Raw genomic sequence first — 12,241 nt, forward strand, 5'->3', positions numbered from 1 at the left:
TCTCCACAGAGTAACTCCGAAACTCTGTCAGAGTGACCATCGGGTTCTTGGTCACCTCCCTGAGCAAGGTCCTTCTCTCCCGATTGTTAAGTTTGGCCGGGTTTCCAGCTCTATGAAGAGTCTTGGTGGTTCCAAACTTCTTCCATTTAAGAATGACGTATGCCACTGTGTTATTAGGGACCTTCAATTGTGCACAAATGTTTTGGTACCCTTCCCTAGATCTGTGACATGACACAATCCTGTCTCTGAGCTTTACGGACAATTCCTACTTGGTTTTTGCTCTGACGTGCACTGTCATCTATAGGACCTTATATAGTCAGGTGTGTGCCTTTCCAAATCATGTCCAATCAATTGAATTTAGCAAAGGTGGACTCCAATTCAATATCTCAAGGATGAAAAATGCTAACAAGATGCACCTGAGCTCAATTTTGAGTCTCATAGCAAAGGGTCTGAATACTTTTGTAAAAAGGTATGTTTTTATTTTGAATACATTTCTATTTCTAAAAACTTGTTTCGCTTTGTCATTATGGGGTATTGTGTTTGGACTTGTGTTTGAAACATTTAATTGAAATCTGTAATGTACAACTATGTTGTTGATGTAAATTGAGAAGAGAGTGGGACCTAGTATCAAGTCTTGGGGTACTCCCTTGGTGACAGGCAGTGGCTGACACAGTAGATGTTCTGACTTTACACATTGCACTCTTTGAGATAGTTAGCAAACCAGGCCAAAGACCCCTCAGAGACACTTGTACTCCATAGCCGACCCACAAGAATGGAATGGTCTGCTGTATCAAAAGCTTTGGCAAAGTCAATAAAAAAGCAGCACAACATTGCTTAGAATTAAGAATCATTTAGTGACACCTCCATATCCTGAGCAGAAACCAGAATGCATTTCAGAGAGAATGCTATTAGACATCAAGAAAGCCAGTCAGTTGATTATTGACAAGTTTTTCCAGCTCTTTTGATTAACATGGCAAGATAGAAATTGGCCTTTAACAGTCAGGATCAGCTTGATTTCCCCTTGTAAATAAAATACGCACCGTGGCTGCCTTCCAAGCACTGGGAACCTCCCCAGAGAGGAGAGACAGGCTCGGCGATGATAGGGGCTGCAACTTTAAAGAAGAAAGGATCTAAACCATCTGACCTAGATGGTTTTTGGGGTTCATGTTGAAGGAGCTCCTTTAATACCTTAGACTCAGTGACCGCCTGCAGGGAGAAGCTGTGTAATGGGGCAGGGGAAAAAGCGGGTGGAGCATCAGGGCTAGTTGCATTACATGCTGACTAGGCTGGCCACGCGCTGGGAGATAAGGAAGTGTTGGACAGCCAAGGAGGCGTAGCTGTGTCAAATAGGAATTCCTGACTTAATGAAGTGGTGGTTAAAGAGCCCAGCCATACGCTGCCTGTCAGTAACAACCACATCATCAACATTAAGGGCAGCTGTGAGGAGGCAGGTTTATTCTACAGGTCTTTCACAGTTTTCCAGAACTTCTTGGTGTTAGACCCACAGAGAGAGAACTGATCCTTAAAGTAACTAACTTTGGCCTTCTGGATAGCCTGAGTGCATTTATTTCTCATTTGCCTGAAGGACAAATAGTCCGAGTATTTTTGTCCCAAGCTTTTCGCCAAATGGCGTTCTTGAGGTGGCGTAACTCTGCCAGATCACAGTCGAACCAGGGGCTGAACCTGTTTTTAATTATAATTTTCTTTATGCGGGCGTGCTTGCTAACAATACCACTGCAAATATACAAAAATAAGTTCCAAGCATCTTCGACAGAAGGGATCAAGCTGATTTAATCCCAATTTGATTATATTCCATGTTAAATCCTATAATAGGGAGATTTAGCATGTTCTATCTTGGACAAAACAAACTAAATGTCACACGACCAATGAAATAGTTAGCTAACCAAGGTTACTTTACCGTTTCAAGGTATATTTTATATAGTTACACATTACAAACCTGTAAAAGATGATACATTATGAGAAAAGAGAAAATTGACTGGTCCAGAAAAAGTTCCGTAAATAGAATGAGGAAGTGAGGTCATGAGCACCAGTGTAAAGGCCACCAACCAACAGATCTGCTTGTTCCACCTAGTGGTACCAAAACCTTTCAGGGAATGTTAATGCATAAACCTGGATGACTCCAATAAAGTAACCAAAGTTATGGCTCACATATAAAACCATTTCTTTAAAATCTAAAACACATCAAATCAAGATAAAAAAATGTGACCATACATTATGTGTGTGGGGGGAGGGGGCTGTGGGAGTGGATGCTATGCCAGTGATCGAGAGGTTGTGAGTTCAAATCCCAATTGAGGTGGACTCCCAAATAATCTGAATTGTTATGTTATGCTATGCAAAGATAAATAACATACAGTACCAGTCAAAAGTTTGGACACACCTACTCATTGAAGGGTTTTTCTTTATTTTCACTATTTTCTACATTGTAGAATAATAGTGAAGACATCAAAACTATGAAATAAAAAATATGGAATCATGTAGTCACCAACAAATGTGTTTAACAAATCAAAATATGTTTTAGATTTTAGATTCTTCAAAGTAGCCACCCTTTTTGCCTTGATGACTGCTTTGCAAACCCTTGGTATTCTCTCAACCAGCTTCATGAGGAATGCATGAGGAAAACCGTCTTGAAGGAGTTCCCACATATGCTGAGCACTTGTTGGCTGCTTTTCCTTCACTCTGCGTTCCAATTGGGATGAGGTTGGGTGATTGCGGAGGCCAGGTCATCTGATGCAGCACTCCAACACTCTCCTTCTTGGTCAAATAGCCCTTATTCAGCCTGGAGGTGTTGGGTCATTGTCCTGTTGAAAACAAATGACAGGCCCACTAAGCCTAAACCAGATGGGATGGTGTATCGCTGCAGAATGCTGTGGTAGCCATGCTGGTTAAGTGTGCCTTGAATTCTAAATGAATCACAGACAGTGTACCCAGCAAAGCACCCCCACACCTCCTCCTTCATGCTTCACGGTGGGAACCACACATGCAGAGATCATCAGTTCACCTACTTACAAAGACATGGCGGTTGGATCCAAAAATCTCAAATTTGCACTCATCAAACCAAAGGACAGATTTCTACCGGTCTAATGTCCATTACTTGTATTTCTTGGCCCAAGCAAGTCTTTCCTTCTTATTGGTGTCCTTTAATAGTGGTTCTTTGCAGAAATTCGACCATGAAGGCCTGATTCATGCATTATTCTCTGAACAGTTGGTGTTGAGATGTGTCTATTACTTGAACTCTGTGAAACATTTATTTGAGCTTCAATTTCTGAGGCTGGTAACTCAAATTAACTTATCCTCTGCAGCAAAGGTAACTCTGGGTCGTCCTTTCCAGTGGCGGTCCTCATGAGAGCCAGTTTCATCATAGTGCTTGATGGTTTTTCCGTATTGACTGACCTTCATGTCTTAAAGTAATGATGGACTTATTTGAACTGTTTGAACTGTATGAACTTGGTCTTTTGCCAAATAGGGCCATCTTCTGTATACCACCCCTACCTTGTCACAACACAACTGATTTGCTCAAACGCATGAAGAAGGAAAGATATTCCACAAGTTAACTTTTAACAAGGCACACCTGTTAATTGAAATGCGTTCCAGGTGACTACCAGTGGTGTAAAGTACATTAAGTAAAAATACTTTAAAGTACTACTTAAGTAGTTTTTTGGGGGTAACTGAACTTTACTTTACTATTTATATTTTTGCCTACTTTTACTTCACCACATTCCTAAAGGAAAAAATTTACTTTTTCTATTACGGTATCTTTACTTTTACTCAAGTATAACAATTGAGTACTTTCTTCCACCACGGGTGACTACCTCATGAAGCTGGTTAAGAGAATGCCAAGAATGTGCAACGCTGTCATCAAGGCAAAGGGTGGCTACTTTGAAGAATCTCAAATATAAAATATATTTTGATTTGTTTAACACTTTTTTGTCATGCCCTGATCTGTTTCACCTGTTATTGTGCTTGTCTCCACCCCCCTCCAGGTGTCGCCCATCTTCCCCATTATCCCCTGCGTACTTATACCTGTGTTTTCTGGTTGTCTGTTGCCAGTTCGTCAAGCTTACGAGCGGTCGTCCTGTCAGCGCCTGTCGTTTCCCAGCCTCTCTTTTTCCCCTCATCCTCTTGGGTTTTCACCCTTGCCTGTCCTGACCCTGTGCCTGACCACTCTGCCTGAGCCTGCCTGTACCTTGGCCTCTACTTTGGATTATTGACCCCTGCCTTCCTTGACCTGTCGTTTGCCTACCCCTGTTGTTACAATAAACATTGTTACTTCACACAGTCTGCACTTGGGTCTTACCTTGATTCCTGATCTTTTTTGGTTACTACGTGATTCCATATCTGTTATTTCATAATGTTGAAGTCTTCACTAATTCTACGATGTAGAAAATAGTAAAGAAAAAGGAGTAGGTGTGTCCAAACCTTTGACTGGTACGGTCAATTTTTCTTAACTAATCCAATCTGCTAGTTGGATTTATTGCACCCGTTACTGAGATAGATTCATGAATGAGACTTTCTAACCCTGGCAGTGATTCTGAATACCGATTGTGGGTATCCACTCTGGTTGAATTCGAAATAGGATTTAAACATCACTTTGCAAGACGGCGTAATGTGACTTGATGCTGGTTTTGCTTTAGCTTATGCTGTCACCAGTGTCCAAAACACAGCGACGGCTGTTCACCAGTGAACACACAACAAAGCCTGGTATGCCAGCATAACCAGCTAGACCATGCTGGTCAGACCAGCTTGACCAGCATCAGACTAGCACTGACCAGCATAGACCAGCATATGGAGGTAGGAGAGATAATGAAAGGATCCTCAGCTCAGTGAAATGCAGAGTAGTTCAGTACACAAAGCCAACCATTAATTTCCTTTCACGCTCTTCATCTAGCTTTCCTACTGCATGAAAGATAATCTGATTCATTCCAGCCAGGACAGCTCTGAGATGAGGTCAATAACACCGCTCTCCATATTGCCAGCAGATGTTTCAAGGTCAACAAGCAGCGAGGCCATTTCCTGTTATTTCTCTAATTATGATTATCTTAGCATACTGAACCCACCTCGTTAGGTGCTAGAGGAGAGGAGAGCAACCGGTGGTGGATCTGCCTTGTCTTGTCATCTTCTCTGCACATGTGGTGGTGAGAGCAGACATGGCATACAGTCATTCTAGTAACTAGTTTTGCATTGACTCCAGTGATTACCAGGGATTCATTCTCAGACCGCCGTTTTGCCCTCAGAACAGTCTCAATTTGTTGGAGCATGAACTCTACAAGGTGTCTTGATACACATGGGAAACGGTTGAGTGTGAAAGGCCCAGCAGCGTTGCAGTTCTTGACACAAACCAGTGCGCCTGGCACCTACTACCATACCCCGTTCAAAGGAGCTTAAAACTTTTGTCCATGTCTTGTCTCAAGGCTTAGAAATCCTTCTTTGACCTGTCTCCTCCCATTAATTTAAATGGATTGAAGTGGGTTTAACAAGTGACATCAATAAGGGATCATGGCTTTCACCTGGATTCACTTGGTCAGTCTATGTCATAGAAAGAGCAGGTTTCCTTAATGTTTTGTACATTCAGTGTATATTTTACCTTCAGACCTCCTTGTTGATAGACGTGTGATTAACAGGGGTGCAACTTTCACTGGGGTCAGGGGGGAATTTCACATTCTGAATTTGCATTTTTGTACACCCAAGTATTATTGTTGGAATATGATACAAAACGAGGCAACGGTGTGCATTAGAACGATGCGGACGCCTCTGAGCAGTGGGATAGGCTGTTTGGAGTGTTTATCCGACTGGATAATAAATAAATAGCAATAATTATGTCCCCCCCACTTCTGAAACCAAAGCTGTGCCTCTGGTGATTAATAATAGTTTACTAGAGCTGGACAAGAATTGCTATTATTGTTTTGCTTTGCATTATGTTGTGTTGTTTTGCTCTATAAATGTAAATTGTTATGAATAGCAAAAAAGCAACAGAAAAGCTTCACTAATTCACAAGAGGACTTTTGTTGTATTTGTATAAATAATGCCATCTAGTGGATGATCAATTGAATTGCCCCGCTCTTCACTTTGGTCCATCTTTACTTCTTGTTGTTTTAATAAAGCTTGAGATTTCCTTCACAGGGTCCACCTGGTCGAGATGGAACTGATGGATTAGAGGTAGCCTATGTTACAAATATGATTTTGAATGTCTGATATAATAAGGTGCACAAACACCAACACTCTCTCCCACGCACACACACACACATACCACGTCACAGTATTCCCTTTCCTTGAGCTCTACTCCCTACACTTTGTTTCATGTTTCTTATTCCTTCTGGTTAGTCTGGTATTGTTTTAGATGTTTGTTCTTTTTCTTTTATATAATTGTAAAGCAACTTGGGTCCGTGAAAAGCGCTGGCCCACATCATTCTGATACTGTCTCCTCTTTACACAGGGACAAATGGGTCCTCCTGGACGACAGGTAATATATCTGCATTTCTCACTTCCACACGTACCGTTGTACATGTGCACTACCGTTCAAACATTTTTGGAGAGTCACTTAGAAATGTCCTTGTTTTTGAAAGAAAAGCACATTTTTTGTCCATTTAAAATAACATCAAATTGATCAGAAATACAGTGTGGGTATTGTTAACGTTGTAAATGACTATCGAAGCTGGAAACGGATGATTTTTTTGTGGAATATCTACATAGGCGTATAGAGGCCCGTTATCAGCGACCATCACCTCCTGTGTTCCAATGGCACGTTGTGTTAGCTAATCCAAGTTTATAATTTTAAAAGGCTAATTGATCATTAGAAAACCCTTTTGCAATTATGTTAGCACACCTGAAAATTGTTTTTCTGATTAAAGAAGCAATAAAACTGTCCTTCTTTAGACTAGTTAAGTATCTGGAGCATCAGCATTTGTGGGTTCGATTACAGGCTCAAATTGCCAGAAACAAAGGACTTTCTTCTGAAACTCGTTAGTCTATTCTTGTTCTGAGAAATGAAGGCTATTCCATGCGAGAAATTGCCAAGAAACTGAAGATCTTGTACAACGCTGTGTACTACTCCTGTCCCAGAACAGCGAAAACTGACTCTAACCAGAATAGAAAGAGGACTGGCAGGCCCTGGTGCACAACTGAGCAAGAGGACAAGTACATTAGAGTGTCTAGTTTGAGAAACAGGTGCCTCACAAGTCCTTAACTGGCAGCTTCATTAAATAGCAACCGCAAAACACCAGTCTATATGTCAACAGTGAAGAGGCGACTCCGGGATGCTGGCCTTCTAGGCAGAGTTCCTCTGTCCAGTGTCTGTGTTCTTTAGCCCATCTTCATCTTTTATTTTTATTTGCCAGTCTGAGATGTGGCTTTTTCTTTGCAACTCTGCCTAGAAGGCCAGCATCCCGGAGTCGCCTCTTCACAATTGACGTTGAGACTGGTGTTTTGCGGGTACTATTTAATGAAGCTGCCAGTTGAGGACTGTTTTGCTAACACAGACTGGAATATCTTCCGTGATTCCTCAGATGGCATTGAGGAGTACACCACATCAGTCCCTGGCTTTATCAATAAGTGCATCGATGACGTTGTCCCCACAGTGACCGAACGTACATACCCCAACCAGAAGCCATGGACTACAGGCAGCATCCGCACTGAGCTAAAAGCTAGAGCTGCCAGTTTCAAGGAGCGGGACTCTAACCCGGAAGCTTATAAGAAATCCCTCGTCGGATGTGGCAGGGCTTGCAATCCATTACAGACTTCAAGAGAGCTGCCCAGTGACACAAGCCTACCAGATGAGCTAAACTACTTCTATGCTCGCTTCGAGGCAAATAACACTGAAACATGCATGGGAGCACCGGCTGTTCCGAAAGACTGTGTGATCACGCTCTCCGCAGCCGATGTGAGTAAGACCTTTAAACAGGTCAACATTCACAAGGCCGCAGGGCCAGACGGATTACCAGGACGTGTACTACGAGAATGCGCTGACCAACTGGCATGTGTCTTCACTGACATTTTCAGCCGCTCCCTGTCCGAGTCTGTAATACCAACATGTTTTAAGAACACTAAGGTAACTTGCCTAAATGTCTACCGACCCGTAGCACTCACGTCTGTAGCCACGAAGTGCTTTGAAAGGCTGGTCATGGCTCACATCATCCCAGAAACCCTAGACCCACTCCAATTTGCATACCACCCCAACAGATCCACAGATGATGCAATCTCTATTGCACTCCACACTGCCCTTTCCCACCTGGACAAAAGGAACACCTATGTGAGAATGCTAATCATTGACGACAGCTCAGCTTTCAACACCATAGTGCCCTCAAAGCTCATCAATAAGCTAAGGACCCTGGGACTAAACACCTCCCTCTGCAACTGGATCCTGAACTTCCTGACGGGCCACCCCCAGGTGGTAAGGGTAGGTAACAATACATCTGCCACGCTGATCCTCAACACAGGGGCCCCTCAGGGGTGCGTGCTCAGCCCCCTCCTGTACTCCCTGTTCACTCATGACTGCACGACCAGGCACGACTCCAACACCATCATGAAATTTGCAGATGACACAACAGTGTTAGGCCTGATCACCAACAATGATGACGCAGCCTATAGGGAGGAGGTCAGAGACCTGGCTGTGTGGTGCCAGGACAACAACCTCTCCTTCAACGTGATCAAGACAAAGATGATTGTGGACTACAGGAAAAATAGGACCTAGCATGCCCCCATTCTCATCGACGGGGCTGCAGTGGAACAGGTTGAGAGCTTCAAGTTCCTTGATGTTCACATCACCAACAAACTAACATGGTCTAAGCGCACCTAGACAGTCGTGAAGAGGGCACGACAAAACCTATTCCCCCTCAGGAGACTGAAAAGATTTGGCATGGGTCCTCAGATCCTCAAAAGGTTCTACAGCTGCACCATCGAGAGCATGGTTGCATCACTGCCTGGCATGGCAAGTGCTCGGCCACCGACCGCAAGGCACTACAGAGGGTAGTGTGAACTGCCCAGTACATCACTGGGGCCAAGCTTCCTACCATCCAGGACCTGTATACCAGGCGGTGTCAGAGGAAGCCCCTAAAAGTTGTCAAAAACTCCAGCCACCCTAGTCATAGACTTTTCTCTCTGCTACCGCACAGCAAGCTGTCCAAGATGCTTCTAAACAGCTTCTACCCCCAAGTCATAAGACTCCTGAACGTCTAGTCAAATGGCTATGACTATTTGCAGTGCCCCCCCTCCCTCCCCCCTTCTTTACACCACTGCTACTCTCTGTTGTCGTCTATTCATAGTCACTTTAATAACTCTACCTACATGTACATACTATCTCAACTAGCTGGTGCCACAACACATTGACTCTGTATCGGTACCCCCTTGTATATAGTCTCTCTATTGTTATTTTACTGCTGCTCTTTAATTACTTGTTATTTTTATCTCTTATTCTTATCCGTATTTTTTTGAAACTGCATTGTTGGTTAGGGGCTCGTACGTAAGCATTTCACTGTAAAGTCTACACATGTTGTATTCGGCACATGTGACTAATAAAATTTGATTTCATTTGATTTCACTTGTGAGGCGTCTGTTTCTCAAACTACATTAAAATACACATATTGTACCTTCAGAGGTACACACTATGATCTTACATGGTACTGTTCGGTACCTTTTAGGGTACATTTAGCAGATAAAGATAAAATATTTTGAATATAAAGGTACAATCATCACACACAGTGTGTCTACCGTTTCCTAGAGTACAAACATATTTTGTGTACCCTCAATACCCTCTCACTCTCAAAAAAAGGGGTATGGTGTGAAGGTACATTTCTGTTTCCCAGAGTACAAACATATTTTGTGTGCCTTCAATAACCTCAATACCCACCATAAGATACAATGATGCATTTTTGCCACCTAAAAGGAACTAATGGCTTTGTCACTGGGGTGGCACCCTAAAAACGCACATTTGTACCGTAATCATGAATATATTTTTACGTGTTTTTAATATATGGGTTTTTGCATGTACATTGATTGATTGAATAATCTTATGCTGCACAAAGATAAATAACATACATTTTCCTAACTAATCCAATCAGTTCGATTTATTACACCGGTTACTGAAATGGTTGCCCCAGTTTAAATGGCTTAGGTAGTCTCCTCACAATGTATCTAATCCTGGCAGTTATTATGAATGTGGGTGAATAAAAATTGTGGGTGAATTAAAAATTCCAACTCTAGAATATCCTCACTCTGGCTGGATTCCGATAGGAATTACGCATCACTTTTCAAGCCAGCATAATGGGACTTGCAGGTAGGGTTGGTAAATTCTGTTAACTTTCCCACATTTCCCAGGTTTTCCAGAAATCCTGGTTTGAAAATTCCTTGAAACTGGAGGGAATATAGGCAGGGCATCTGGAATCCTTCAACCAGGACATCTGGGAATTTGGGGAAATGTACTGGAATGCTGCAGTGCTAATTGCAGGCATGATGGCTTGTTGGCTTGTATACCATGCGTGTCAGGCCACTGTATTAGGGTAAAACTACTGTAGGTCTCAAAATAAGGCCTGATGAGATATGTAATGTATTGTCATAATGAGTTGAATTTTAATGGTAACATTCACCAAGGAACTCAGTTGGTTGAGGTCACAGGACTGAAAATTCAACAACCATGTCTCTGTCACTAACAAATACAGTCATGGGTGGTAACTCTACAATTTACTCGAAAGGGGCAAGACACAGTGCGAAATAATATTTGTGGCGTGGCTTAGTCTGTGGGTGTGGCTTTCAGCTAGTTATTTTTGGCCACATGTGAGTGGAAGTGTTGTACCAGTTTAAGTGATCTATTGTAAAGGTACGTTTTTGTCATTTACAATGAACAAATGGCGTTGTCACTGTAGTGGTAACCGATAAAGGCAACAAAAACAAAATGCTTTTGTTCCTGTGGACTATATGTAATGATGGTACTATCTGAGGTATGAACTGGGGTACAAATACATGTATGTACCTATAACTAAAGGTACAAAGGATGACCATACAGGGTACCATGTCAGGGACAAGTGGTTGTACCCTTTTAAGAGCATATCTAAACCTTTTTCTAAGAGTGTATAAAACCTGTGGTTAATTAATAATAATCTAATGTTTCGCAGTTCTATGTTCCAATAATCTGATGTCTTGCAGGGTGAGGATGGACAGCATGGCATGCTTGGACCACAGGGGCCTCCAGGGCTAAAGGTGTGAAGTATTATTATTCATTCCTGTTCCTCCTCTCCCTTCTCTTTCCCAATCTCACTCTTTCTCCATGTCTGTGACAGGGGGAACCGGGGCATGCTGGCGACCAGGGCAGGAGTGGCCTTGATGGACTACCAGGGATGAAGGTAAAGAGGAAGAATCATAAATGGAGATCTTGAAATATGAATATACAGCCAGGTATCAACTCACAGGTCATCACCCTATGCATTGATGCACTGGAATGACAGGCATGCTGAGGTTCCACTGTATGTATTCACTCTATGTTCACGTTCAGGGGGAGAAGGGGGACACAGGAGACACAGGGCCTCAGGGGGACACGGTGAGTGGCTCCTCATATCACACTCTTTGACCTAAAGTCATCTACTGTGGGTCTATGAAGAAAATATCTGCATTAGACACGTCTTCCAAGATGATACATTTATTTTTCTTCATTCATTCTACCTGTGTGTTTCACTCTGTCTCCCTCTGCAGGGCTTACCCGGAGAGAAGGCTGTTCTTGACTCCTATGACATCGGCCTTGGCCATGTCTTTCAGGTGAGTTCGTAATTGGGTTCTTTAAAAGTTGATCTGAAACAACATTCTGCATTGTACTGCGACCCCACAAATTCAGATTGTGCTATCTTATTAACGATTAAAAGTATCACACACCATAATATTATTCTATGTATGTATTATGTATAACAGTCTCCTGTGCAGTACAAAGTCTCACTCACTTTCCTTTTCTACTTTTCTACGTTTTATTATTCCCGCAGGGCCCCCCAGGGCCACCAGGGCCACCAGGAGGACAAGGGCCAAAGGTGAGAGTTGTGTTTGAAAGGTGGCTGAGTGGTTAAGGCGATGGACTGCCAATCCATTGTGCTGTGCATGCATGGGTTTGAATCCCATCCTCATCTGTTGAAGAGATTTTGTTCTGGAGAGATTTGTCATTGTAGCCAATATATTGTATCTATTATACGCAATGCACAGTGTGTCTATTATATTATCTGACTGTAAGTTGTTCTAGATAAGAGTGTCAGTT

The 12,241-nt window shown here is 42.6% G+C and overlaps 1 protein-coding gene and 1 non-coding gene across 2 annotated transcripts in view; both read left to right on the forward strand.

Moving 5' to 3' along the window:
* Positions 1-12,241, forward strand: part of LOC139419624 (collagen alpha-1(XXIII) chain-like) — a 38,015-nt gene that overhangs the window by 11,498 nt on the left and 14,276 nt on the right. The window contains exons 4-10 of the mRNA XM_071169602.1: positions 6,139-6,174; positions 6,452-6,478; positions 11,152-11,205; positions 11,286-11,348; positions 11,498-11,542; positions 11,695-11,757; positions 11,976-12,051. Of these exons, the coding sequence (XP_071025703.1) occupies positions 6,139-6,174; positions 6,452-6,478; positions 11,152-11,205; positions 11,286-11,348; positions 11,498-11,542; positions 11,695-11,757; positions 11,976-12,051 (364 nt within the window). The remainder of the gene's footprint in view (positions 1-6,138; positions 6,175-6,451; positions 6,479-11,151; positions 11,206-11,285; positions 11,349-11,497; positions 11,543-11,694; positions 11,758-11,975; positions 12,052-12,241) is intronic.
* Positions 12,036-12,116, forward strand: trnag-gcc (transfer RNA glycine (anticodon GCC)). The gene has a single exon. It is a non-coding gene; the product is annotated as a tRNA-Gly (tRNA).

The sequence above is a fragment of the Oncorhynchus clarkii genome, chromosome 10 (assembly GCF_045791955.1).
Source record: "Oncorhynchus clarkii lewisi isolate Uvic-CL-2024 chromosome 10, UVic_Ocla_1.0, whole genome shotgun sequence".
NCBI lineage: Eukaryota > Metazoa > Chordata > Actinopteri > Salmoniformes > Salmonidae > Oncorhynchus > Oncorhynchus clarkii.